General features: G+C 46.6%; 1 protein-coding gene across 2 annotated transcripts in view; it reads left to right on the top strand.

Moving 5' to 3' along the window:
• LOC119379499 (actin-binding LIM protein 3) overlaps positions 1-25867 on the top strand; it is a 618577-nt gene that overhangs the window by 569696 nt on the left and 23014 nt on the right. For both annotated transcript variants that reach the window (XM_037648800.2, XM_037648799.2), the window contains one exon: positions 14643-14714. In XM_037648800.2, coding sequence (XP_037504728.1) covers positions 14643-14714 — 72 coding nt within the window. The remainder of the gene's footprint in view (positions 1-14642; positions 14715-25867) is intronic.

Raw genomic sequence — 25867 nt, 5'->3', positions numbered from 1 at the left:
AGAAGTGACGTGGAGAATACCGGGAATGTGCGTCGAAAATGAGCAACAAGTTCCTTCAAGCCTTCGTGAGCGAGCAGTTTCATGCATCGAGAAAGAGGCTGCAAACTGCAGCTCATCCCCAGCTTAAAGAAGCCTTGATTCACGACTGGTCTCTTGACCGATTAGGGATGTTACGGGCGTCCAGGACTCAGACGTTCACGTCAAGAGACGAGCTGCTTTTACAGTGGAGGATGTTTGCCTGGTTTGTCTACTCTTTGCTGCATGGAGGAAAATTGCGGTATCGGCGAGAATCTGTGTGAGAAACTAGATGACAAGCAAGCTGCTTTAGCAGGTAAAGTTGCGCTTCGCCAACTTGGATTTTATTGTTCATTCATTAATTTGGATAATTCAGACATATTTCCTGGTCCCATGAGATCTGAATGAACAAGTGGTTACTGTATAAAGCTGCTCCCAGCCCTGGTTTTTAGATTTGGAGCTCGTGCAGTGGTCAGCACCTTCTAGTAAACAAAGACCTGTTGCCATTCAACGCTGCATAATAAGATTGTTACAACCTCAGGTCTGCGCTGATTGTGCCCACACAAGATGCGTTGCAGGCTTCCTGTCGGCGATCGTAACTGCTGTTGATGCGACACTACTGGAGAGTGCTACAACACAGATCTCAAGCCTTTATCATCAAAACGCTTACTACCTATCAGATGACAGGCGAGTGCCGCTTTACCGGCTTTACTTTGGAGACAATCTGCTGACGCTTGCTCTCGCGCCACACCGCTGAGACCCGAGCTTCGTGCGCGTGCGTTCCTGGTCCCGTTTCAATAAAACGGCCGTCCAATGTCCCCACTAGTGGAAGAGCGTTCTCGTTTCACTTAGAAAAGTTAATAATGTGAGAAAACGCGTCTGCGGTATAGTTCAGTGCGAAGTCGCCGTCAGCTTTGGACTGCCGAGAAGGCATCGGCTCTGCGATGTGGGTGCGGTTTATTGTACAAGGAAATGAATCTTTAGGCGTAAGTAGTTGACAGGGGTGATCGCAAAGCTTCACCAAACTAATACACTATTTAGGCCGCCTGACAACATGTTCTGTGGCCTCAAAAGTAGAGATACAGTCCAACATGTCCAAATGTTTACATGCAGCCTCGTGCACTAGCATTCCAGGGGGATGCACAAAAGCGTCTGCGGTAAATGATAGAGGGTAATAAACTTCCCAAATCAGGCCAAATCAAGAAGTAGAGGCGATTGCCTTCTGGCAAGGACACCAGTTATTACTGTCCTGGCTCACTTTAGCATAGGGTCAACTGCAACCAAAACTTTGTTGTCCATTTTCTCAAAAGAGTGTTTTGTTCCTGCCACTTCGCTTGTGCAAAGCATAGCATAAATATGGCTAGACCGATTTTTATGCTCTTTGTTTTATTGTAACCCATAGACTGTGCTATACTTCAACACACTCTTGGAATTTTTGTTTAGCTTTCATTCTTCTCTTATTTCATAATTACTACATGGCACGATTAGCTGAGACAAAAGCATTTGCATGTAATGTTCCGCAGAAAATTATTAGGGCCGTTAAAAATAATCTAAAAGTGTCATTAAGTACAAACTGTATGTGAGCAAGGATACAAAGTAGTTCCAGCCTCCTAGCATGTTTCATCATTGTGCCAGGCTTTCCACAAGCAAGGAACTTGAGAATTTTTATAAAATAAAAACTACTAAAGATATCTTTATGAAAACTTTAATTTGCCTTTTTAAGATGATTTTTAGTGCTTGTGCCAAATTTTGTCAGACTAGACTAAGAAACTCAAAAGTTACAAACTATCCCTGTGTCCCCCCTTAACTTTCTGCATAAATGTGGGCTTGCATACAAGCATTAAAGACATATATTATCATGGGGTGTAGGAAAAGAACAGAGAATAAATTACCCCAGCTTGGGCTAAGCATTAAAAACAGTTAAAGGGAGTGCTGTGTATGGTGGACATATCTGGTGTGTCTACTTGGGTGTGTTTGTTATTGTGAGTACGTGCAATTCCACTCATCTAAAATAATGTGTCCGTCACCATGTAGCTGGCAGGTTTGATGGCAGCAGGTCATTTCATCTCTGTGCTAAGCAGCAGCTTCCGCCACAATTTTGACATCGCATGTGCATTGCATTGAGTCAAAACGAAACTGCTGTGGATGAAGTCATGTGGCGGCTATCGATGTTATCATACATGGTGATCGCACATTTGTGATTGCATGCAGACAGCGAGTACCAATTCAAAACGAAACTACTGTTTTTCCACTTTTGCTCCAATACTCGCTTGCAGCCTAATGAAAAATGTGAGCTGTCCCTCCCACAGAGAATTTGCTCCATTCAATCGTGCTTGCTCATTTTTGTGACGTCAAGCACTTGTCCAGTTGCATACAGACACACGCTTGTGTGGCTGGTTTCAAGTCGGAAACGTCCTGTTAAATGTGATCGGGGATTCTGACATCGCTGCCCAGCTAAATGTAATGTTCTGGTATTGAACCTTGAACTCTTTATATGGGTGGTCTTTACATTAGCCGAGTACTTACGGTTCGAGTGGAGCACAGCTGAAGCGCCGGCGTTTTTTGTGAGGTTTTAACCCCGTTGAGGGTGCCAGCCCTAGCAAAAATCACCCATAGAAAAACCAATAGCCTATCGGATTATTGAACATATTGGTCTATTGGTATCGTATGGGTCTATAGGTAGCATGCTGGTCTATTGGACCTCTATTTGTTTATTGGTGTATTTGTCTATTGGCACTCTATTTGCCTATTGTGTATTTGTCTATTGGCATACTAGTAGTATATTTGCCTATTGGCATTCTATTTGCCTATTAGTACTGTATTTGTGTATTAGAAATCTACTGGCCTATTTCTCCGCTGGGAACTCGTAATTTTGGCATATCAAATAATGGGCATTTGAGGACTGCAACATAGCAGCGCCTGTATAAAATGAACAAATTCCATTTGAAGGGAGGCATGTGCTATATTTATCATTATTACAGGATAACTTCATCAAATCGGCGATCTTCCCCACAACAAGCTTTCCGGGCATGCTGTACTTCCTTGTCGAATGTGTGCCACTGCACCGCTTCTCTGGGTAGTGCCTGAAAAAAAGAAACAAACATAAAATACCAGGAAGTAAGGAAGAAAATATTTAGATGTGCTACTGAAACAAAACAAGCATTAGAATAAAAAAAATATGCAGATACAACACACTGTAGAATCGGCATAAGGGAAATTCCGGTGAGCTGGGTGTAGGTAACAGCTTAACATGACAGGGACGGATCTTTTGTCAAATTCGTACAGCAGATTCGATTATGCTTGTGTCCCAGAAGCATAACCGCAGTCACGTGTGTGGACTTCGGACACTTGTGGGAAAGGCCAAACAGCCCTAGCACCAAACCGATCGCAGCGTGTGAACTTCGGGACTTCACACAGAAATCGTCATTAAATATAGTGCCTCTCTACTGCAACCATGTGTGTCATAGAATGGGGTTCAGTGAGCATGACTAGTAATTGATGATGGCACAGCCACACAGAATTTTTATTGCCAATAAGCTTCTTCCCTCTTCCATAAGTGTATTATTGAGGGTAAACGAAGGCACGATTACATAATTTAGTCTCTTCAGATTATCGCGAAAACAATGCGCAAGTCGATAACGTGCGTCTATGGCAGCGTCTGTATATGCGAACAGCCCTCACGATGTTCAAAACTATTGTACTGTGGAGCCGAAAAACTACTAGAACAATTGAAGGGGCTAACTTTTTTTTAAAAAACTATGTCAAGTTCTCAGACTTATTCCAAACCAGTTACAATGCTAGATCTGTGAGAGCTGGGCACATGCAGCGACAAAATCATTTTACGTGGCTAGAAGTATTATTTCAATACATCTGCAAAGAACCGCAAATTTATCGCTCTTGTCCTCGCTGTCCGGTGGGCACGCTGGCAGATGTGCGAATTAGTAGCACAGCGAGAGCAACTTTTACTGACTAGCAAATATATAAAAAACAGTTCACTTACCTAACATCGGCAGGGTATGCGCTCCGAAGCAACCACCTTTGCGAGCAGCATCCTGTCAGCACACTTGGTACCACTTACTGCTGTTAAAGTCCGAGACGCTTTTAGCGCTGAAACGTTTAACTTCTTTGATGCCCATGACCGACCTTGCATTGTCGTCGCGATTACACACGTGCGTTTTCGTGCAACCTTCAATAGACACAAACATACAGCATTTCTAAGCCCAGTGATTCCACTCCTGCGCCAACTGCGCCAAAGTGCGCCAAATTGTATTTACTGCGCCATCCTGATAATATCGACTAAAATTGCGCCAAACTGCGCCAAAGTCTCGGATTTCGGGGTATCTATCACCGGCAATCGCACCGCCGGCGCGTCCAAACATGTGCAGCTTGATGTTGGGGCTGCCAAAGTCGCAACCATGGACCAAGAGTTATTCCGTTGAATAAATAGCGCTCGCGCGTGCGTCACGAGTGAGCCATGATGCCATGCACGGTGCCGACGCAACTTCTGTTCTGCAAGTCAGCTCGACAGCAAAACGCGCTCTCCGCAGAGGCTCGTGACGTCTAAGCCTATCGGTAGCGAGAAAGTGCGACGGCGATTCATCGGCGGACGTCGTCTGTTCCAGAAACGCTGCTGATAGCTCGTTTCAAGCGTCGCAGGGCACGTAAGGAAAGCAGTGTTCAGTAATAACCACATGCGTGCCGCTAAAATGTCTGTCACTTCTGTTTTTTCTGGACATCGCGGAATGAAATCTGGGATCGCTAGCAGTAGAAATGGAACAATATGGAATTTTCCTTGCTTCGCGTTTATGGAAGAGCACGCGAACGGTAAGAACGCGTTGACACTTTTCCTCAGATATACTTTATCCATGGATCTTCATCCAGAAGAGCTTTTCCGTAATTCCTTCCACCAGCGCATCCGAGTTTGTAATCACTCTGCGGTAAATGCTCCCTAAAAGGCCCTGTCATTTCGAGCTCACGAGCTAGGGTTCCAATTCGAATTTTTGTTTGCTTTTTTAAAAATGTCATCTCATTAATAAAAGCATATCTCCTGGTCGGAGCAGCCGCAAATGCGCAGCTGTCAGTAGCGGGCCCGTCGCTCACGGCCCACAGTGAAGTGGCTGCACCATGTTACACGTCCGCCCCTCGCTTTCGAGGGTCAATAGCTGACGGTTAAAAAAACTCAGTTTCGCTTAAGGGCGAAACAATGAATGCGATACCAACAAATTGTACTGTTAAACGAAGTAAGGCTAGCAGCTAACTCTTTTGGATCCGATCTCGCGTAACTCAACAAAACGCTGGTTTAAGGGAATATGGCCGCTCCAGGAACCGAAGCGTTTTCGTGCTCTGAGTTCTCTAAACGCGAAGTAAGCGTTGAGAGCACAGCAAGTTTGCGAGCAGTCTCCTGATGCCTCGAGATAGCGTGCGCGCAAGCGACTGCGCGCTTCGAACGATGCGGTTCCCCTCCCCCCCCCCCCCCTCCGCTCCCTTGGCGTCCCTTCATGCTCCTTACGAAAGACGGGCGGGGCGTTTCCTCTCTGTTTGATGAGCAATCGACGGCAGGCCCGCACGCGGGAAGATTTTATCTCATGCGCTCTCCGTGCGATGGAGAGAGACGGCCGGCTAGCTTAATCTCCGCTTCAGCCGCGTTCGTCGCCAGCGCTTGCAAGCTTTTATCCGCGGCTAGAATGCGCGTGATGTGAATAATTTGGACTTTATACGGAAAATTACGGCAATGGCGACGGCAAAAATCCGCCGAGAGTGTCCATATAGTTGCTATCACAATAATTTTTTTTTTAAATTGAGGAGCTGTGATGTGGATGATAAGCGAAGCTGTTTCGCGCATGGCACAGAGGTGACATGGTGGAGGACAGTTTGGTATGTAAGGCCAGGTTGTTAACGGCCAGGCTGTTAACGTTCAATACGCAATATTAATGCGAAAGCCTTAGATGCTTTATCAAACACGAAAATTGACCGTCGGCGGCGTTCGATTTATGCACAAAATAATCATCATGTGATGTCATCATCACGTCATAGATGGTCGAAACTTGTGACGTCAACATGGCGTCATATATCGTGATGTCACGTTACGATGTCATCACATGACATCGTCGCTTTACACTGCTTCCGTGATCGGTGCGCCGACCATGGAGGTTGCGCGAAACCAGGTGAGGTGCAGAAAGCTTGCAGAGAGGGAGGGGGGAGGATCTACCCGTCGATCGAGAAGAAAAATAACCTGGCTTTCGCTTTGGAGTTTTCTTAGGGGAATGCATTAGGGACAGTGTGACTCTCTAGCTCTGAGGCACTGCTGTACATCACGGTGTTTGTCTACCACGTCTGCTGATAACCCCATAGATGTATTTAGAGTGTTATTTCATAAATAGCAATTTTATTGATCTGTTATTCTGTTTATTTGCTAGTGTCGAAAATAATCGCCAAAGAGGTTAATGCAGAACACTCAACTTCATGAGCCCTTATTTTTTCATTAGAGAGTGAAGTATGGAGTTCTGAGACGATTTTTTCCATGAGATTTGCAATGAATCGAAATATTTCTAGCCTTCATAAGAGCCCCATAATAAAATTCAGGTGCTTGAATGTTAATGCAATATGCTTCTGTAGTGCACTCCAGGATGTAAAACTTGCTGCTCCAGAGTGCTCCCAGATGCAAAATTATCTGCTCCAAAGTGCTCCAAGATGAAAAGTTTTGCTGCTCCAAAGTGCTCCAAAACGGAAATTTTGCTGCTCCAAGAATTGCTCCAAATGGTAGCATCACTGTAAGCCCGACTTCGACCATGAACATGCCGCACACACACTCATGACTCGACCGAAAACATCCGCTGCGGCTGTGGCTGGCTGTAGTCGGCTCGCTTGCTGGCTGGCGCTCGTGCCGTGGCCACACCACAAAAACAAGATTTTATTTTTTGCTATTGTATTGCAATATTTTGCTCTATATACAACCCCTAGAAAATATGCAGCTGCTGACACATTGGAAGGAAGGTCATGGAAAGCGTAGCGAACCGAAATTTCAGCTGCAAAAAGAAAAAGAAAATAGAAGACATACAGCGCCTTCACGCGACAGCTATTATCTTCAATGAGCTCTTTTGGCAAGGCTGTATCACTTTGGTTGCTCGGCGTCGGTTGCTCGTGATTTGTTATCGTTATCGTGTTTCCGCATGTTTCTGCACATTAAGGGTGACCTCGCAGGTACAGTAACCTGCGGCAGCGAATGCAAATGCGGTGTTCACCGTCGTAAGAAGTGCAAGCGCTCGAGCGAGCTTGCACTTACAACCTACCACCTACTACTTACAAAGGCGACGAAAAAATGCGAACAGCGCTGTTCGCATTTGTCTTCTCCGCTCTCTTAGCTTGGTAACAATAAAAAAACGCCAGTCTCGTGAATGTATCATGGATAACTTGTCTTATTACCACCCAGGCTACAACTGTTTTGAAAAGTAATGCGACCAGCGGAGCTGGTAGATGCCGTACTGTTCGCGCTTGTTTCCATAGCGTGCTGTCGAAGAATCGCAATAGCCCACCGGCTGAAAACGATGTGTGCACACATTCAAGCAGGAAGTGACGACTTCTACCTTACATGCTGACTTCGCTTATTTTATTAGCAGCTTATTTTCCCACCCCGTTTGCACCATGCAAGGATAGCAGAGTGCAAACCTTTACAAGAACATTGAGTACCCCAGTTAAAACATTACCTACTGTGGCGTTCCCTTTTCAACTATGATAACTTTCTCTTTCTGTAAACCTGTCTTTTTGCGGGTTTATCCCACAAATATAATGCATAACCATAACCTTGAGTACAGAATGAAATTGCACAAATATACAGGCATCTGTGTAATTTAATTTGGTGAGATTTATGAAAAATATGGCTGCGATATTTTGGAACACTGTTATGTAAAACAGCTGCCACCTTGCTCAAATACTGAACAAATCCAAAACTGCCTTTTGGTTGAATTCGCTGCTGCATGACCCTGTAAGTGAATTAAATACATATAGGTGGCCTTTCAATACCATGCATAACCCTGTGACATTGGTGGCAATTTGCACCTGCTAGTTCTATAAATGACAAATAGCTGCTATTTATTGGTTCTATAGGTGACAAATAGACGTCGCCTATTAAAGCCTATTGGTGCCAATACGTGTCAATTGGTTCTATGGGTGACAAATAGCTGCCAGCTATAGGCACCAATAAAAAATTTATTGGTCCTTAGAATAACAGAGAGCTGAGCTAGTTGGTACGTATTCATTCTAAAAAGAGACAGGGCGTGCAAACACGGACACAAGAAAGAGATCAGGACACCACAAACGCCGACTAACAACTGAAGAGACGCACAACGGCTGAAAAGAAAGAAGGCACGAAAACTTATCTGCGCATGCCCATGCAACCGGCGAACCTATCAATCCGGCACGCGTGGCGGTCTACGTGGAAGATAACTGTTAAGGCATTTGATTTTATGTGCAGAAATCAGGGATATGTATTGGTTCTAAGGTTGCTCCGGTTCTTAGTGATTTATACCTTAGCAAGATTGACAATCTTTTGGAAGGCGCCTTAGGTAATTCGGTTATTAAGGTTTTTCGTTATGTGGACGACTACTTGATTTTTTGTAGTGATGAGGACTTTGAAAAGGTGGTAACTTCCGTGAGCGAAAAATTTGAATTAAATGGAGGAGGGCTGAGCTTTACAAAAGAGGTGCCTCAGAATAATGGAATACAATTTCTAGACATTTCCTTAACGTTCTAGAAGAACCACGTGTGCTGGCAGTATTCTCCTAGATCTTCCAAACCGCTGTTACATTTTTCGTCGAAGCACTCGAAGGTTGTAAAAAACGGCATCGCCATGTCTTGCCTTAAGTCAGCCCTCACCAAGTCGTGTGAGCACAAAATGAGTGATAGCTTTAGCGCACAGGTTACGCGTCTATTAGACGTAGGGTATCCTCGTGATGCAGTGGCCACGGTCGCTGAGCGTTTAAAGAAGTCTATTGTGTTAAGTCCGAGCATGGTTGCAGAAAGCGATAGGAAGAAACGTGTCGTAGGTATTCCGTACATTCATTGCATATCTCACAGGCTAAAGAAAGTAGGAAGTAGATACGGCGTTAATGTTGTTTTCACGGCTGCCGATAAGCTAGGTAAGATTTGTGCCGCTGTGCAAAGGAAGAATGAGCGAGTAAAAGACAAGAAGCGGACCGATAATTGTTTTGTAAAACACACCAACAAATTCACTGATTGCCGTACGAGTGTGGTGTATAAGGTCCCTTTCAGCTGCGGCCGCTTCTACGTAGGACAGACGGGCCGATGCATTAACCAGAGATTGTTGGAACATAAGAGATCGCTAACAGGAGGCTCACCATCTAATCTATCTTTACATTGTCGAGATTGTAAGTGCACGCCAAAATTTGATGAATGCGCAGTGTTGTACCGGCATAGAAATGAAGAAACGCGTCTGATGATTGAAGCATGGCATATCGAGAATAGTGGTAGCGCATGCGTGAGCCAACCGTCGATTAGCTTGCATAAAGATGAAATCAAATGCCTTAACAGTTATCTTCCACGTAGACCGCCACGCGTGCCGGATTGATAGGTTCGCCGGTTGCATGGGCATGCGCAGATAAGTTTTCGTGCCTTCTTTCTTTTCAGCCGTTGTGCGTCTCTTCAGTTGTTAGTCGGCGTTTGTGGTGTCCTGATCTCTTTCTTGTGTCCGTGTTTGCACGCCCTGTCTCTTTTTAGAATTATTGGTCCTATTGGTGACAAATAGATGTTGTCAGTTGGTATCTATTGGTGACAATAGAATTCTAATAAGACCTATAAAGCTCCAATAGAGCACTTATACAACAAATATGATTTTTCATTAAGACCAATAGAAAATTCTATTGGCATTTTTGCTAGGGAGGCTTTCAGAACTAGTGGTATCAGTACAATTACGGTGAAAATGCACTGAGTGACTGAATCATTTTGTAAGCGCTTTCTTTGAAAAGAAAGCTCAAAATCGCGCAAAATCACCGAAACTCACAGCGGCTCTATCTTGGTATCGTTTGGATGCTCCAAATTCCACCTTCTCGTTCCCATCTTTCTTGCTTATGATGGCTGTACAGAAAAAAGTGCAAACAGCAAAATATCGGCGGCGTTCTGACGAATTTTTGCAATGTATACAACCCTCTCTTTCGCACAGCACGTGAGACCTTTGAGAGGTGCCTTCCTATTGGTTGTTGCTATTGCGACCACAGCCGTCTCTGCCAGTGGTGTGCTCGGCAGCTAGGCCTTTTTATTTTTTATTTATTTACATTTACAGAATACTGTAGCCCCCAAAAAAGGGGCTCATGCACAAGGGACAAAAGGGCATAAACATATACAGTGAAATCTCGGTATAACGAACTTCAGGGGACCGCGGAAAAATGTTCGTTATTCTGAAAGGTCGTTATAGTGAAAGCCCAAAAATTTACCATAACAATAGAATTTCAGTAACGCAAACGTCCTACCTTTGCAACAGTACGTCCTTGAACTCGTTTCTCACAACAATGCACACGTGAATGTCAAACAAGGCACGTTTATTTGAAATAGGCCGTGACCGTTTTTGACGGGTGCCGCACAAACTCTGCATCACGAACGATTCTAGACCGTCCGCATTTTTATGCGCCGCTTCGCTCGCTGTTCTGCTTTTTTCTATGAATAAGCGGAGTTTCCTCAAGTAGTCCAACGCATCTGTGGCCGACACGGACTCGTCGCGATCTTCGGGTGCTACCGTGACATCGTCCTCCATGTCATCACTGCAATCCTTTAAGGCCCAACTGCATGCACGCGAGTTTTGAGCGACAGCCGACAGGATTTGCTGCCGCGGAGGGCCATCCATCGCCGTCGCTTGTCACGTCGCAGGTTTCTGGAAAGCCAGGAAACATCGCTTGTCGCCCGGATCGGCAAATTGGCAGCATCTCTGACCCTCGCTTCGGTTGCAATTTGCTCGTGATGCTTCCAATCGGCGCGTACTTCAAGGAATACAAGTTATAGACTACCTTCTTTACAGCCCCATCTCACGCGGAGAGCGAGGCAGCAGCCGTATTTTGTCGTTAATATTGATCGACGGTTCGTTTTGATGTTTCGATGGTAGCTTGCTGCATTGGTGGTAGCTTGCTGCAATGTCAACATCGTCGTCGTGTGAGGTAGCCCTTCTCCCTGCGAAGCAACGATGTGAGGCGCTGCAGCTTTTCTTAAACATTCTATGACAGCAAGAGGAAACGTTGTCGAGATGCGCCTCGTGGACTAACCCCAACATAACGCAGTTTGCAAAGTGCGACGTAGCGTAGGCAGCGTATGCTTCCGGGTGCCCCATGGGATCACAGCAGACTACTGTCGCGGTTAAACATAAGATTGCGAAAAAAGAAAGTCACGAAACGCTTTTATGGCATCCTTATCTCAAACAAGACTAATAAATTTGGCATGTCATCATTCATGTACTCTGTGATTCTTTTTCATAATTTGCCCGGTCGCGACAGCGCGACGGAGCCCGTTTGTCGCAGGCTCGCAGCTGCCTTCGCTCGAAAGGCGCGTGCAATGCATGCGGTTGGGCCTTTACAAAACCTGATGTGTTGTCGCCTCCACAACGGAGGGGAAAAAAAAATTCTCCGCCCGCGTCTTTCTCCTCCTGTGCCATCTCTGGTTTTTGCAGGAGGGCGTCCGCTCTTCGCGCTGCGTCGTTTGCTACCTTACAGCTCCGACTGCCATGGCCGATACACTGAAATCTAAGAATCCTCGCATTTCGGGATATAAGTTCGTAGTACTGAGGTGTTGTTAAGATTACACGGGAATTAAATAACGATCGTATTCTGAAATGTTCGTTATTCTGAAGTTCGCAGTAGTGAAATATTTTTACATTGAAACTATAAGCAGTCGGCACGGGATTTCTTAAAAGTTCGTTAATTTGAAATGTTCGTTAATGTGGTGTTCGTTGTAACGAGGTTTGACTGTATCAAGGCAACGCATACAAACATTAGTATATGTCAAGATCACATACTTAGGATAAAATAACAATAATAAATGTAAAAACAGTGTAAGGCAGCAAATGTAGCAACAGAGTCATGTGTAAAGACTTCACACACTTGAAATACGACTATTTTGTGTCGAAATAAGATCAGTTTGTGTCTGATAGCATGTTAAAGAGTCGGCGATGTTCTACATGCTGTAAGTGGTTTGAAATAAGGGCTTCGGTTGATAGCCAAAGGATTATTTTTAAGCAAAAACAGAAATTTTAGTTTCTGTATTCTTCTGCATAATTGAAGTGTTATGTTGTGTCATTAAACTAAAGGTAGAGTCACTATCACGATATTTGGAATAGACGAACCTGACAGCTTTACGCTGTATCAACGTTAGTTTTTGTATACGGATCTCAGATAATGCTGGCATGTTCGAGTTTAGGTCGAGTGAGTGATGCATAAGCCGTTAACTTAGTACTACGAGGCCTATGTTTTAGCTTACGCCTGAGAAAGCAAAGTTTGTTGAACGAATATATTAGGAACGTGACTATTCCAGCTGAGGTTGTTGGTTATTGTGATTCTTAGGTACTTCTACTCATTGACTTCCATAAGCTGTTCGGAACCTAGTATGTAGACAAACGACAGTTTCTTAAACTTCGTTTCAGTTATTGACATATAGACTGTTTTACTGGCATTTAATTCCATGCTGCATCGATGACACCAGGAAAGAATACGTGGCAGTTAATTTCATTAGTAATGTCATTAATGAATATCAAGAATAGTAAAGGGTCAAGTAAACTGCCCTGGAGCACTCCAGATGGAACTGGTAGCTCATTAGATGAGTGGAAGGGGTGTGGAAATACTTAAATTTTCAAATACGAATAAGGCAAAAGAACTGTGAATGGAATAGTGAATATGCCTATCTTATGGCCCCTGCAGGATTAAGGCCATCTCGCCCTGTCCTGCATGATTCCCTCTGTAATTTCCTGCTCTGTCCACTTTTGCCATCCTTGGCCACATACGCATCGTTAAACGAGAAGTAACAATAGCTTATCATTACTGCTATTTAAGCTGCATGCCTTTTTAAGAGACTTTTAGTAATGCACCAATTGCACATTACCTGGCAGAAAAATGTAGTTGACATGTTCACAGGGTGAGCACTCTGAACTCTCCCTTATGCAATGTGATGCTCGCACACTGACTTCAAACAATATTTAGGTAACATTCTTGGTGGTTAGTATATTGCACCTGATTATAGAACGCGAAAGTACAACATGTGCTGTATAAGATAGCTTCAGAATAAAGCTTGGCGAAAAAGAAACCATTCCCGTCGCCTGAGGGACATGAGACGGAAATTATGCATATTTCTTAGTGACTAGACAGCGTAAATATGCACTGAGTATGCAGTAACCGCAAAGTTCAACACAATGTAATGGGTGCTTATTAACAACCCTTTGCTTTAAACGTAGGGGATGGGCGAATAGTGAATACTGATTTGCACTATATTTTTAAGAATTAGAACTAGGCTAGTGTCACTTTTTTGGTTCAAGGTAAATTGGAAGCAACATTGAATAAATAATGATAGAGAGCAAGTTAGAAGTGATGTGTGGCATTTTAAAATTTGCTGTACTTAGCACACATATAACACACTTTTAAACTTCAGAAAGAAAATTGTAATCTGGGTGCAGATAATATGCTCATTAAACCTTCAAGTGCGGCTTTCCCCTGGATAGGCAGTTTCATGCCATTGCAACGCCGTGCTGCAATGAAACCACCTTGTCAGGCGGGTAGTAAATTGTCTATTCATTCATTTCGAATACTTTGAAATTTCGAGAATTTTAAATTCTCGTCGAAGCAAATTTGTATACTGTAATATTCATTTGAATATTTGAAGCGCCCACATACTCGCCCATGGCTAGTAATATGTTACTTGCTAGAATATTCAAATTTGTCTTAATATTCGCCTCTTTGACCACATAATCGGCCATGGCCGACTATTCGGAAAAAGTTGAATATGCATTTTCCAAATCAAGTATGCTTTGTATAAGGAAAATATGCTATTTATATTTGAAATTTCGAATATTCGCATACCTTAATGAGTGATCATTAATTCAAACAAATTGCCTGTGGTTAGTCAGATAGGCAGTCACCCATTTCACTATGGAAGTTGGTAGGTTAATTGGTTCTATTTTATTAATAAGCTTGCTATGGTGATATAAGATCTAACACTTTCTTAAAATCTGTTACATGGAGGCAATATGGGAAAATGGAGAAATCTGAAGATTTTGATCATTAGAAGCTCTATATTGTTATAACTGGTATCGTTTTAAGTGGATTACACTGTATACAAAGAGTGAGTGTTAAAATGGTGTAGGACTATGCAGACCTCTTGGCAGTCATCGCTCTTTCTTTTGGCTCACTGAAAAGGCTGCACTGCTTGCATGGGCAGTTTTTATTGATTTTGTGGTTTCTGCTATTGACGCTTCCTAAGGGCCGTTGTTACTTCTCTGAAAAAGCATTTTTGCCTGCTCCAAAAGCTGCTCCAAAGTGCCCCAGCCCTGTAGCATCACTGTAATTATTTTCAGGGGCAGTCAGTGTTTTCAGATATGCCTACTGATATTGTGAGGCAGTTTGTGAAAAGGGTCTCTTGTCTTGCAGCTGTACCCTTATCATCTGCTAATGACATCCAACTATCGGCTGCCCGTTGATGTGGACCGATGTCACCTGGAGGTGAGCATTTCTTTTCTCTATAGGCTATCAACCACCAGTGCTGCTAACAGCTCAATAACGTATGCTGTCGGGCTAGTTGGTGCATAGCTGGTTAGAAAATCGTTGGCGCAAAACAAGAACATGGACGAAGAAGTAGCACGGAAAAGCGCACTTTTTTTTTTTTCACTCGCAACTGATTTTTATTAAGCCGATGCTCATCTTCTGAAACCCTCACGCATGCGTACAACACACACAACAAAAAAAAATATATGCACAACGACCTATCACCACAACCTGTCAGATAAGAAGGCAAACTCATTTTCAAAAAGCAACAAGCACTGGATGCTGATGCATTGGTCTCCAAACTGCTTAATGTACATCGCCTCCGCTAGTGCACATGCCACCTTGTCTTTGCTTCTTCGTAAGATACTCTTGCTGTTCAGCAAAGGTTCACACGAGCACTCCTTGCAATGATGCGGCAAATGCGAACCTGTGCCATTCCTCAGTGACAGCACATGCTCCCTTAGGCGATCATTTCTACACCGGCCCGATTGGCCGATGTACACCTTGCCACAACTGAGCGGAATCTTATAGACAATGCCTACTGAACACTTGAAAAAACTTTTTGTGTGGTTCTCGACACACTCAGCACTTGATGTGCCACTCGACCAAGCACAAATGCGTTAAGGCCGAACCATATAGAGCGTTTTTGCCGGCATTTTCCCGGCGTTTCGTACGCCGGCATCCCTCGACGTCGACACTACCAGTGACGGTGGCCGAAACGTCCACCTCTGGACGGTCCAGACATCACGGGTGGCAGCGTCGACGCCGGAAGCAGTTCGATGGACGCAGAACCAATCAGAGTGTGGCTGGCAGCGACTTCTGCTACGTAACGGCGCCGTCGCTGCTGCCAAAATGGCTGCCGCCCGCCTCGGCCGGATCTAATAAGTCGTCGCCGTGCACTGTGTGGCCCTTAAGTTCTCAACTGATGCTTGTATTTGACTTAGCTTGTTCCCTAGAAGCTTCGACAGCAAAGCGCTCGTAATATCTTTGAACTCTTTCCGAGAGCCGTAGTCAAGTTCATCGGTAGGCTTAGCAGGAATGAGTGTATTGGCCGAATACGTGGCCTCAAAGATGTGCGGCAGCTTCAAGCTCAGAGGTCATATATTACGAATTTCTGGTTCTTCTTAATGCCAATAGCTGGCGCTACAAGTCAAATAAACAAAAAAGACTTTTCGGCGGCACTGTGACTCGTTTTTTGCACCACAGAACTGCAAGTGAGACATAAAAGCTATAATCAGGAATATATCTTGTTGGTCCATTGACGAAAACTGTACACTTCTTTACGAGGTGTCAGGTTCATTCCCTTTGGTCACACTGTGCAACGCTGAGTTAACGCTCTTCATATGGTTTGCCGCCCTCTCTGACGGCATTGATGCGACGACGCCGAGGGACGCAACGCCAGAAAACGCCGGCAAAAACGCTGTATATGTTTCGGCCTTTAGAACGTTTAACTGGGCAAGTTGGTGTGATTCCATCTTGAATGAATAAAACGTGCGCAAGAATGAGGACGAACAGAAAAAACAACAGACCACGGCGCTGACTCTTAATTAAAACTTTTTTTCGCAACGAACAGAATAAATAGCATTTGGGAAAGGATATCAAACGACCGTCACGTATGCACAAGGCGGCAAAAGTACCAACAACAACAAAAAAACCTTATGTGAGTGATTAGTCATGAACTTGAGGCAAGTTATCTCTGAGATATGACACTTCAGCTTGTGACAAGGCTACCGAAGGTTGGCTGACGCATTTGTGACCTTGTAAAAAGTGTGTGCTGATCCCCGTGCCTATGCAAAATTTCTGTCCTATCAAAACTGAATTACAACCACTTTTGCTACAATAAAGAGCCAAATGAGAACCTGTGCCTTTTTTAACATTTTGCACATGCTCTTGGATCCTAGTGTTTATGCACCGACTAGTTTGCCCTATGTAAACCTTACCGCAGGAACATGGAATTTTATATACAACATTAGTTTGACAATCTACAAATTTTTTCATATGGTTGGCCGCGCACCTTAGCCGTTTGTCACTTTTTCCTCCATTTAAGTTTCTGTGCACGGCTGGACATACCTGTCGCAGCTTGTGGCCAACACTGAAAACAACGTCAACATGGTACCTATTTGCCACATTTTTTTATTCCATGTGATAACCTATGCAAATAAGGAATCACTGCTAAATTCTTTCTTGTGGTAGCGCGATTATCATCAGCTGTTCTGTTCGGACTAGCTTTTACTGTTTTTGCCACTTTTTCACAAGCTCTCGTGATAACCCAAGTGGGGTATCCTGCTGCTTGTAGTCTTGACACCTGTCTTGCAAAGCTTTGTTGCATCATGTGGTAATATGATTTAAACAAAGAAGACTGAATGCATGCAACGATAATACCGCTTTTTACCACTGTGAAAAGTGGCAAAAAACAATGCCTTCTGAGCATGAGGGTGATACATCCAAGACACGTGGTTTTCGTCAAGCGTAAGATGATCTAAAAACTGCAGCTTGTCATTAGCAGGAAGCTCGTGGGTAAACTTGAGCCCTTGTCCAAGTACTTTAAAAGTATCTAAAACATCCGTGACACACGCAGAGTAGGCCTCGTCTTGCTCCTTATTCAAAAGAACCAAAAAATCATCGCCGTATCTAAATACGCGTAGGGCCTTATCTTTGGGCAAGGCGGTGTCAAGGTGTTGGTAGCAGCCTTTTCTGATCTGAAAAAGGCCACTTAGGAATCTGGTATTTTACGAGAATCAGGATACCGAATTGTTTATCCAATTTTTTTTATCAGACAGAACCTTTCAGGTCCGTCTATGCTCAACACTATGAAAAGGAGGCTGCTTTTATTTGTAGCATACTTGAAGGATCACACCAAATGGATATCCATTCACTTCAATCACTTTTAGGCCATTATACAGCCATGTGTGATGACCATTCACGATTCATTTCCCCAAGACTAGTTCACTGGTAACCATCAAATGTCACTGCTATTTCACAATGCCAAAAAATCACCCGTCTGTTTGCTCAAAGCTTTTTTTGCATCAATCGGAAGACTTCCAATGTTAATGAAGAACAAATTTTTCCTCAACTGCATATTTCCTGGAAGCCCTCGCAACACCATAGAATGAGCCTAAATTTATAAACCTTAATATTTTTATCTAAAAAGAAGAAATCTCACCGAACAGATTGGATGTTTGCACACACAGTGCAGCTATGGCTACTATTTTGTCACTGAAATCCTTCAGACAGAGTAGGTCATTGGCGTTTGACAAAACACTGTGGTTCAGTGCCATAATACAGAAAATTCAGCACAGCACTGAGCAAAAGTGCCGCATTTTTATTTTATTGCTAGCACAAGCAGAAGATTCTGGAGTTGCAAATAGAATTTGTCTGACAAAGGGCCCAAACATTTTGGTAGCACTATTTGGCTCTTAAGGTGCAAACTTGTAAGCATACTCCAAACAAAGACCAACTGAATTTTATTTCATGATACAGGTCTTTTTACCTGTGTAGGTATTTTCATAGGTTGTTGCATTGCACCTGTTTAGGAAGAAATATCTTTTCATTCAAAGGGACTATGTCTTAAATAAGTGTTTCAGCTGAATTTACTTAAAGAGCTTTCAGAAACAGTAATCCCTCGTTCTGACGAAGCCAGTGGGACAGCGTAAAAATTCGTTATGAGGTTTTTTTATATTAGCGACCACTCAAGAAAAGCTGAAGCAGTCGAGCTTTAATTGTGCTACAAATGTGAAGAACTCGAAACACAATGTATTGTCACGTTGTCGTGACGTCGACGAAGACAGCAGTCGGCGTTTGCAGGATGAAACTGTTTATTTGGCCGAACTTGTGGCCGGAGAATGAGAACTAGAACTACAGCAATACACGCTGTACAATGATAGCGGTGAACAGGGCGTCGTCCGTCGATCAACTGACAAGCGGTCAAGCGCGTCGGCTTTTATACAGGCGCTATCGAACTTTCCAGCAATATCGCTGGTGGCGGCATTATCTCTCGACAAAGCTAGAACATTCACAGGCGGCGCGCAATCTTAACGAAACGATCTACTAAAATCGTGAAGCTTCTCGAACACTGCTACGCTGCCGGCGTCGAGCATCGATAACCGTCCTTGCTGGTCAAACTCGAACACATCAAAATAAAAGAAGAAGCGGGCGTGGCATTGCCCCCCTCTGAAAAAGCATCGTCCCGATGCTTGCAACAGAACATGGAAAGGAAAAAAACAAGTGCATACACAAATAAATTACAATAACAAAGGAAAAAGTAGAGTTCCCAGGTTCGCTAACGCGCAAAAAACGGCTTAAGGCGCACGACATGGACGACTTCAGGTCGTGCGCGGCGTCGCTGGGAGTTCGTAATGCCGTCCGGGATGACCTCGTAGTCAAGAGCGCCGAGGCGTCGAAGAACCTTGTATGGCCCGAAATATCGCCGAAGGAGTTTTTCGCTAAGCCCACGTCGGCGTATCGGCGTCCAGACCCAAACACGGTCGCCGGGCTGGTATTCCACGAAGCGTCGTCGAAGATTGTAGCAACGGCTGTCGGCGTACTGCTGGGTCTTGATGCGCAGGCGGGCGAGCTGTCGAGCTTCTTCGGCACGTTGTAAGTAGGTGGTCATGTCGACGTTTTCCTCGTCGGTCACGTTTGGTAACATGGCGTCGAGCGTCGTTGCCGGGCTCCGTCCGTAGACCAACTTGTACGGCGTCATCTGCGTCGTTTCTTGCACAGCGGTGTTGTATGCGAAGGTCACGTACGGAAGGATGGCATCCCACGTCTTGTGCTCGACGTCAACGTACATGGCCAGCATGTCGGCAATGGTCCTATTTAGCCGCTCGGTCAGGCCATTGGTTTGAGGGTGGTAGGCAGTGGTCCGGCGGTGGCTTGTCTGGCTGTACCTCAAGATCGCCTGAGTTAGCTCCGCTATAAACGCCGTACCTCTGTCGGTGATGAGGACCTCTGGGGCGCCATGACGCAGAACGATGTCTTCCACAAAGAACTTCGCTACCTCGGCAGCACTGCCTCTAGGTAGGGCCCTTGTTTCGGCGTAGCGGGTCAGGTAGTCGGTAGCTACGACGATCCACTTATTACCGCTAGTCGACGTTGGGAACGGCCCCAGGAGGTCCATCCCGATCTGCTGGAACGGTCGCCGAGGTGGCTCGATCGGTTGAAGGAAGCCCGCTGGTCTTGTTGGCGGTGTCTTGCGTCGCTGACAGTCTCGGCATGTCCTTACGTAGCGAGTGACGTCGGCGGCAAGGCGTGGCCAGTAGTACTTTTCCTGTACTCTTGCCAGCGTTCGGGAAACACCGAGGTGTCCTGCTGTCGGGTCGTCGTGCAGGGCCTCGAGGACTTCTGGTCGCAATTCTGGAGGCACCACGAGAAGGTACTTGGCTCGATGTGGCGAGAAGTTCTTCTTTTGGAGAACGCCGTTGCGTAAGAAAAACGACGCCAGTGCTCGCTTGAACACTTTCGGAACGACGGTGTTCTTGCTCTCGAGGTACTCCATAAGGCCTCCGAGTTCCAGGTCGGATCGCTGTTGTTCAGCGAAGTCGTCGGCACTTATGGTTCCCAAGAAGTAGTCATCATCCGGGTTGTCTTGCGGCGGCGGGTCCACGGGGGCACGAGACAGGCAGTCGGCGTCAGAGTGTTTTCTTCCGGACTTGTAAACGACGTGAATGTCGAATTCTTGCAGTCGTAGGCTCCACCGTGCGAGGCGACCGGAAGGGTCCTTCAAGTTAGCTAGCCAACACAAGGCGTGGTGGTCGCTCACAACTTTGAAGGGCCGGCCGTAGAGGTAGGGGCGAAACTTCGATGTAGCCCAGATGATGGCCAGGCACTCCTTTTCCGTTGTGGAATAGTTGATTTCTGCCTTTGATAGCGACCGGCTAGTATAACTGATGACCCGCTCCAGCCCGTCAGTCTTCTGCACCAGGACGGCGCCGAGTCCTAGGCTGCTTGCGTCGGTGTGGATTTCCGTATCAGCGTCTTCGTCGAAATGCGCTAGTATTGGAGGCATCTGAAGGCGTCGTTTAAGTTCTTGAAATGCCTCGATTTGCGCCGTTTCCCACTTGAATGGCACGTCGTTCTTCGTCAGGTGCGTTAGTGGCTGGGCTATTTGTGAAAATTCCTTGACGAAGCGTCTGTAGTAGGCGCACAAGCCGAGAAAACGGCGTACGGCCTTCTTATCGGTGGGTGGCGGGAAGGCAGCGATGGCAGCGATGGCAGCTGTTTTCCGCGGGTCCGGGCGTACACCATTCTTGCTGATCACGTGACCCAAAAACAAGAGCTCCTCGTACGCAAAGCGGCACTTTTCAGGCTTCAGGGTGAGTCCGGAGGTCTTGATCGCTTGAAGTACAGCTTCAAGGCGTCGAAGGTGTTCGTCGAAGTTTGAGGAAAACACAACGACGTCGTCCAAGTACACAAGGCACGTCTGCCACTTCAAGCCGGCCAGTACTGTATCCATAACGCGTTGGAAAGTCGCGGGCGCCGAGCAAAGACCAAAGGGCATGACCTTGAACTCGAACAGGCCGTCTGGTGTTATGAAGGCAATCTTTTCTCGGTCTCTCTCATCGACTTCGATTTGCCAGTAGCCGGTCTTGAGGTCCATCGACGAAAAGTACTTGGCGTTGTGGAGTCGATCTAGGGCATCGTCTATTCGTGGGACAGGGTGCACGTCCTTCTTCGTGACCTTGTTCAGGCGACGATAGTCGACGCAAAAACGTAGGGTTCCATCCTTCTTCCTCACTAACACCACAGGTGACGCCCACGGACTCTTGGACGGCTGGATGATGTCTTCGCGTAGCATTTCGTCGACCTGTTTCTTGACGGCCTCGCGTTCTCGCGTCGAAACTCGGTACGGGCTCTGACGGATTGGTCGGGCACTTTCTTCTGTTATGATGCGATGTTTCGCGACTGAGGTCTGTCGAATTCTTGACGACGACGAGAAGCAGTCCTTGAATTGTAGGAGCAGGGTTTTTAGCTGGTCTTGCTCGTGCTTCGGGAGGCTCGGGTTGACGTCGAAATCTGGTTGGTTTCGTCGATTCGTCGAAGCAGGTTCGGTAGCATCGAAGAGGGCGAGAGCATTGCTGGATTCCACGAATTCGTGGATGTAGGCGACCGTCGTACCAATGTTGAGGTGCCTATATTCGTGGCTGAAATTTGTCAGCACTACCTTTGCTTTGCCATCACGCAGCTCGGCTATGCCTCTTGCGACGCAAATCTGACAGTTGAGAAGTAGGTGCTGATCGCCCTCGATGACACCTTCAAGGTCTGCGTGTTTTTCGGTGCCGACGGAAATGATGATGCTGGAGAGAGGCGGAATGGTGACGTGCTCTTCTATCACATTCAATACAGGCTTTCCTGGCGTCGTGTGTGGCGGCAGCGCTTTTTCTGAGGTTAGTGTTATTGACTCAGATCTCAGGTCTATTACGGCACCGTGTTCACTTAGGAAGTCCATCCCAAGTATCACGTCCCTGGAACAGTGCTGCAGGATAAGAAAGCTCGCAGGATAGGTTCGGTCACTGATGCTGACTCTTGCTGTGCAGACTCCAGCCGGCGTTATCAAATGACCTCCAGCGGTGCGGATTTCAGGACCTTCCCAAGCAGTCCTAACTTTCTTCAACTTCGCGGCGAATGACCCACTGACGACGGAATAGTCGGCCCCAGTGTCGACGAGAGCGGTAACGTTGTGACCGTCGAATAGTACGTCGAGGTTGCTAGTCCGCCGTCTTGCATTGCGTGTACGTCGCGGCGTCGGATCACGGCTACGTCGGTTTGCACCACTGCTTCCGCGTTGCGTCGTCAGGTCTGCTTCCACGGGTCGCAAAGTTTCGTCTTCAGGACGTTGTTCGGCATGCGGCGGGGGCTCGGAACTTCGTCGCGGCGTCGTCGTCGACGGCGGAGGATCTTCAACATTTCGTCGTTCAGCAACCGCACCTCCATCGGTTGCTGCCCTGAGTTTTCCGGATACGGGCTAGGTGACCGGCCTCGCGTTGGGCCAGTGTATGGTCGGCGTTGGGGGGAGACGTAACGGCCTGGCGACGGCGAACGGGAAGGTTGTCGGGGCGTCCATTGCGTTCCCGCGAGGTAGTCGGTGATGTCGCGTGGTCTTTCCCCTCGCTGTGGACGCGGCGCGTCGATGGCGAACCCACGCAGTCCCATCTGTCGGTACTGGCAGCGGCGGTAAGTGTGGCCAGCTTCCCCGCAATGGTAGCAGAGTGGGCGGTGGTCGGGGGCGCGCCAAACGTCGGTCTTCCTCGGCGTGTTTAGCTGGCCGGCTGGCGGGCGGTATGACGTCGGTGGCGGCGGCGGTGGTGCCTGGCGGCGGAACTGCTGGGGTGGCGCGGCGTCTTGACGTGGGCGAGGAGGGGGGGCGTTGCGTCGGGCTGCAGCGACATAGCTCACTGCTTGCAGCTGTGGCTGCGCTGACTCGGAGGTGCCCAGAGACTGCTGTATTTCCTCTCGGACGATGTCAGCGATCGAGGCAACTTCAGGCTGTGGTAAGGGTAAAAGCTTGCGCAGTTCTTCGCGCACGATCGCTCGGATCGTTTCACGCAGGTCGTCGGAGCCGACGGCATGAACAGCTGGGCTGTCTTGAATCGAACGGCGATTATACTGGCGGTTGCGCATTTCCAGCGTCTTCTCTATCGTCGTCGCCTCTGAGATGAATTCTTGGACTGTCGAGGGTGGGTTCCGCATCAGCCCAGCAAAGAGCTCTTGCTTTACCCCTCGCATGAGCAACCTGACTTTCTTGTCCTCAGGCATGGCTGGGTCGGCGTGGTGGAACAGTCTCGTCATTTCCTCTCCAAAGATGGCAACACTTTCATTTGGAAGTTGAACCCGCGTCTCTAGCAAGGCTGCGGCCCTTTCTTTTCTGACGACGCTTGCAAACGTCTGCAGGAAAGCGCTTCGAAAGGCGTCCCAAGTTCGAAGAGTGGACTCCCGATTCTCGAACCAGGTCCTTGCTGCGTCTTCAAGATAAAAGTAAACGTGTCGCAGCTTGTCCTCGGAGTCCCAGTTGTTGAATGTTGAGACCCTTTCGAAAGTCTCGAGCCAGGTGTCCGGGTCTTCGAATGACGACCCGCGGAAGGTTGGCGGCTCCTTGGGCTGCCGGAGTAGGATCGGCGCAGGCTGCACGGGGTCGGTCATCGTCGCTGCGGTGGGTGTTGGGACCTGGGGCTGCCTGGTTTTTTCGGGAAGGAGCCCGTGCTCTGGCTGCAGTCCCTTCTGCCTGCGGCTTGTTCGACGATCCGGGTTTTCTTTGCTGTCGTCCTCCTCGCGGCTTGGGCTTGGGTCAGCGCTTCGCGGGGGCGTCCGGATCATGGAAGCAGCAGCACCTCCACCAGATGTCACGTTGTCGTGACGTCGACGAAGACAGCAGTCGGCGTTTGCAGGATGAAACTGTTTATTTGGCCGAACTTGTGGCCGGAGAATGAGAACTAGAACTACAGCAATACACGCTGTACAATGATAGCGGCGAACAGGGTGTCGTCCGTCGATCAACTGACAAGCGGTCAAGCGCGTCGGCTTTTATACAGGCGCTATCGAACTTTCCAGCAATATCGCTGGTGGCGGCATTATCTCTCGACAAAGCTAGAGCATTCACGGGCGGCGCGCAATCTTAACGAAACGATCTACTAAAATCGTGAAGCTTCTCGAACACTGCTACGCTGCCGGCGTCGAGCGTCGATAACCGTCCTTGCTGGTCAAATTCGAACACATCAAAATAAAAGAAGAAGCGGGCGTGGCAGTATTCAGTGACGCAAAACTCTATCCAGGTGTAAAAAAAGCACTCTGAATAACAACACAGCCACATGGCCAATCACACAGCGCACCCCATTGAATGATACGGCGCAAGTCAGCCCGTTGTCTTTTGGCCACTTTTTGGCATCCAAGAAACCACAGTTTTCTAGTGCCGCAAAGCACAAGAAAAATTTTATTTTCGTGTAAGTTCTATCACAGGGGAAACCAGCAATGCGATTACAACCGAGATTAACAGTTAGGACGCGCTGAACCATGGAATTTGACAGCTCCTGTTCGCTGGGAGCGAACAGGAGCAAGAGCTGGGAGCTTGGTACCCGTTACTAGGCGGTCATCTCTCACGGGTTTGGCACGTTTGTGGCCTGTTCTGTGCTGCATGAGACGTCGGCGGCATTAATTTGACGCTGCATGCACAGAAGGGTCGCCGCCGCTTGGTTTTGAGCAGGTCAAGCTCTTCGTGCACTTTGAGTAATGTGGCTTAATGTGCATGCATTTGGTTCGCGACCGGAAGAAATTGCGAATAAAGTGATACTTCGAGTAAAGCGATTTCAGTATAACGAGGGATTATTGTATGTTTAGAATTTTTTTACAATATCTAAGGAGCGCAATTTGATGAAAAATGCTCTTGTTACCTTATTAGGAATAAGGTAAAAACACTGTACTGATGGGTGACTTTAATGCCAAGGTAGGCAAGAAACAGGCTGGAGACCAGGCAGTGGTTCTAGAACTGTCAGAGGGGAGTTATTAGTAGAGTCTGCAACAATTTACGGATCTTGAATACCTTTTACCGAAAACAGGAGAACCGGAAATGGAGGAGTCCTAATGGTGAAACTAAGAGTAAAATGGACTTCGTACTATGCGCATAGCATCCTTGCATCATGCAGGATGTACAAGTGCTTGGCAAGATGCGGCGCAGTGGCCATAAGATGGTAAGGTCTCGAATTCACCTAGACTTGAGGAAGGAACGACAGAAACTGGTATGCAAGAAGCCAATTAGGTTGGCGCTGAGAGGGAAAGTACAGGAATTTAGGATCTCACTCCAGAACAGATACTTGGCTCTAACTGAGGAAGCCGACCTTAGCGTTGGTGGAATGAATGATAATCTGACAAGTTTCTGTACACAGTGTACAAGAGATGTCGGAGGTACGGTCATTAGACAGGACACTGACAAGCTCGCCCAGGAGATGAAAAACCTCATTAAGAAACGTCAAAGCATGAAAGCCCAAACCCAACAGACAAAAAAACACTGGCAGAGCTTTCAAAGTTAACAGGCGTTAAGTAGCAGACATAAAAAGGTATAAAAAATAGGGGTGTGCGAATATTCGAAATTTCGGATATTTTTCGAATAGTGTTTGCTATTC

This window comes from Rhipicephalus sanguineus, chromosome 1 (assembly GCF_013339695.2).
Source record: "Rhipicephalus sanguineus isolate Rsan-2018 chromosome 1, BIME_Rsan_1.4, whole genome shotgun sequence".
In the NCBI taxonomy this organism is placed as follows: domain Eukaryota; kingdom Metazoa; phylum Arthropoda; class Arachnida; order Ixodida; family Ixodidae; genus Rhipicephalus; species Rhipicephalus sanguineus.
This window is presented reverse-complemented; position numbering and strand designations above follow the sequence as displayed.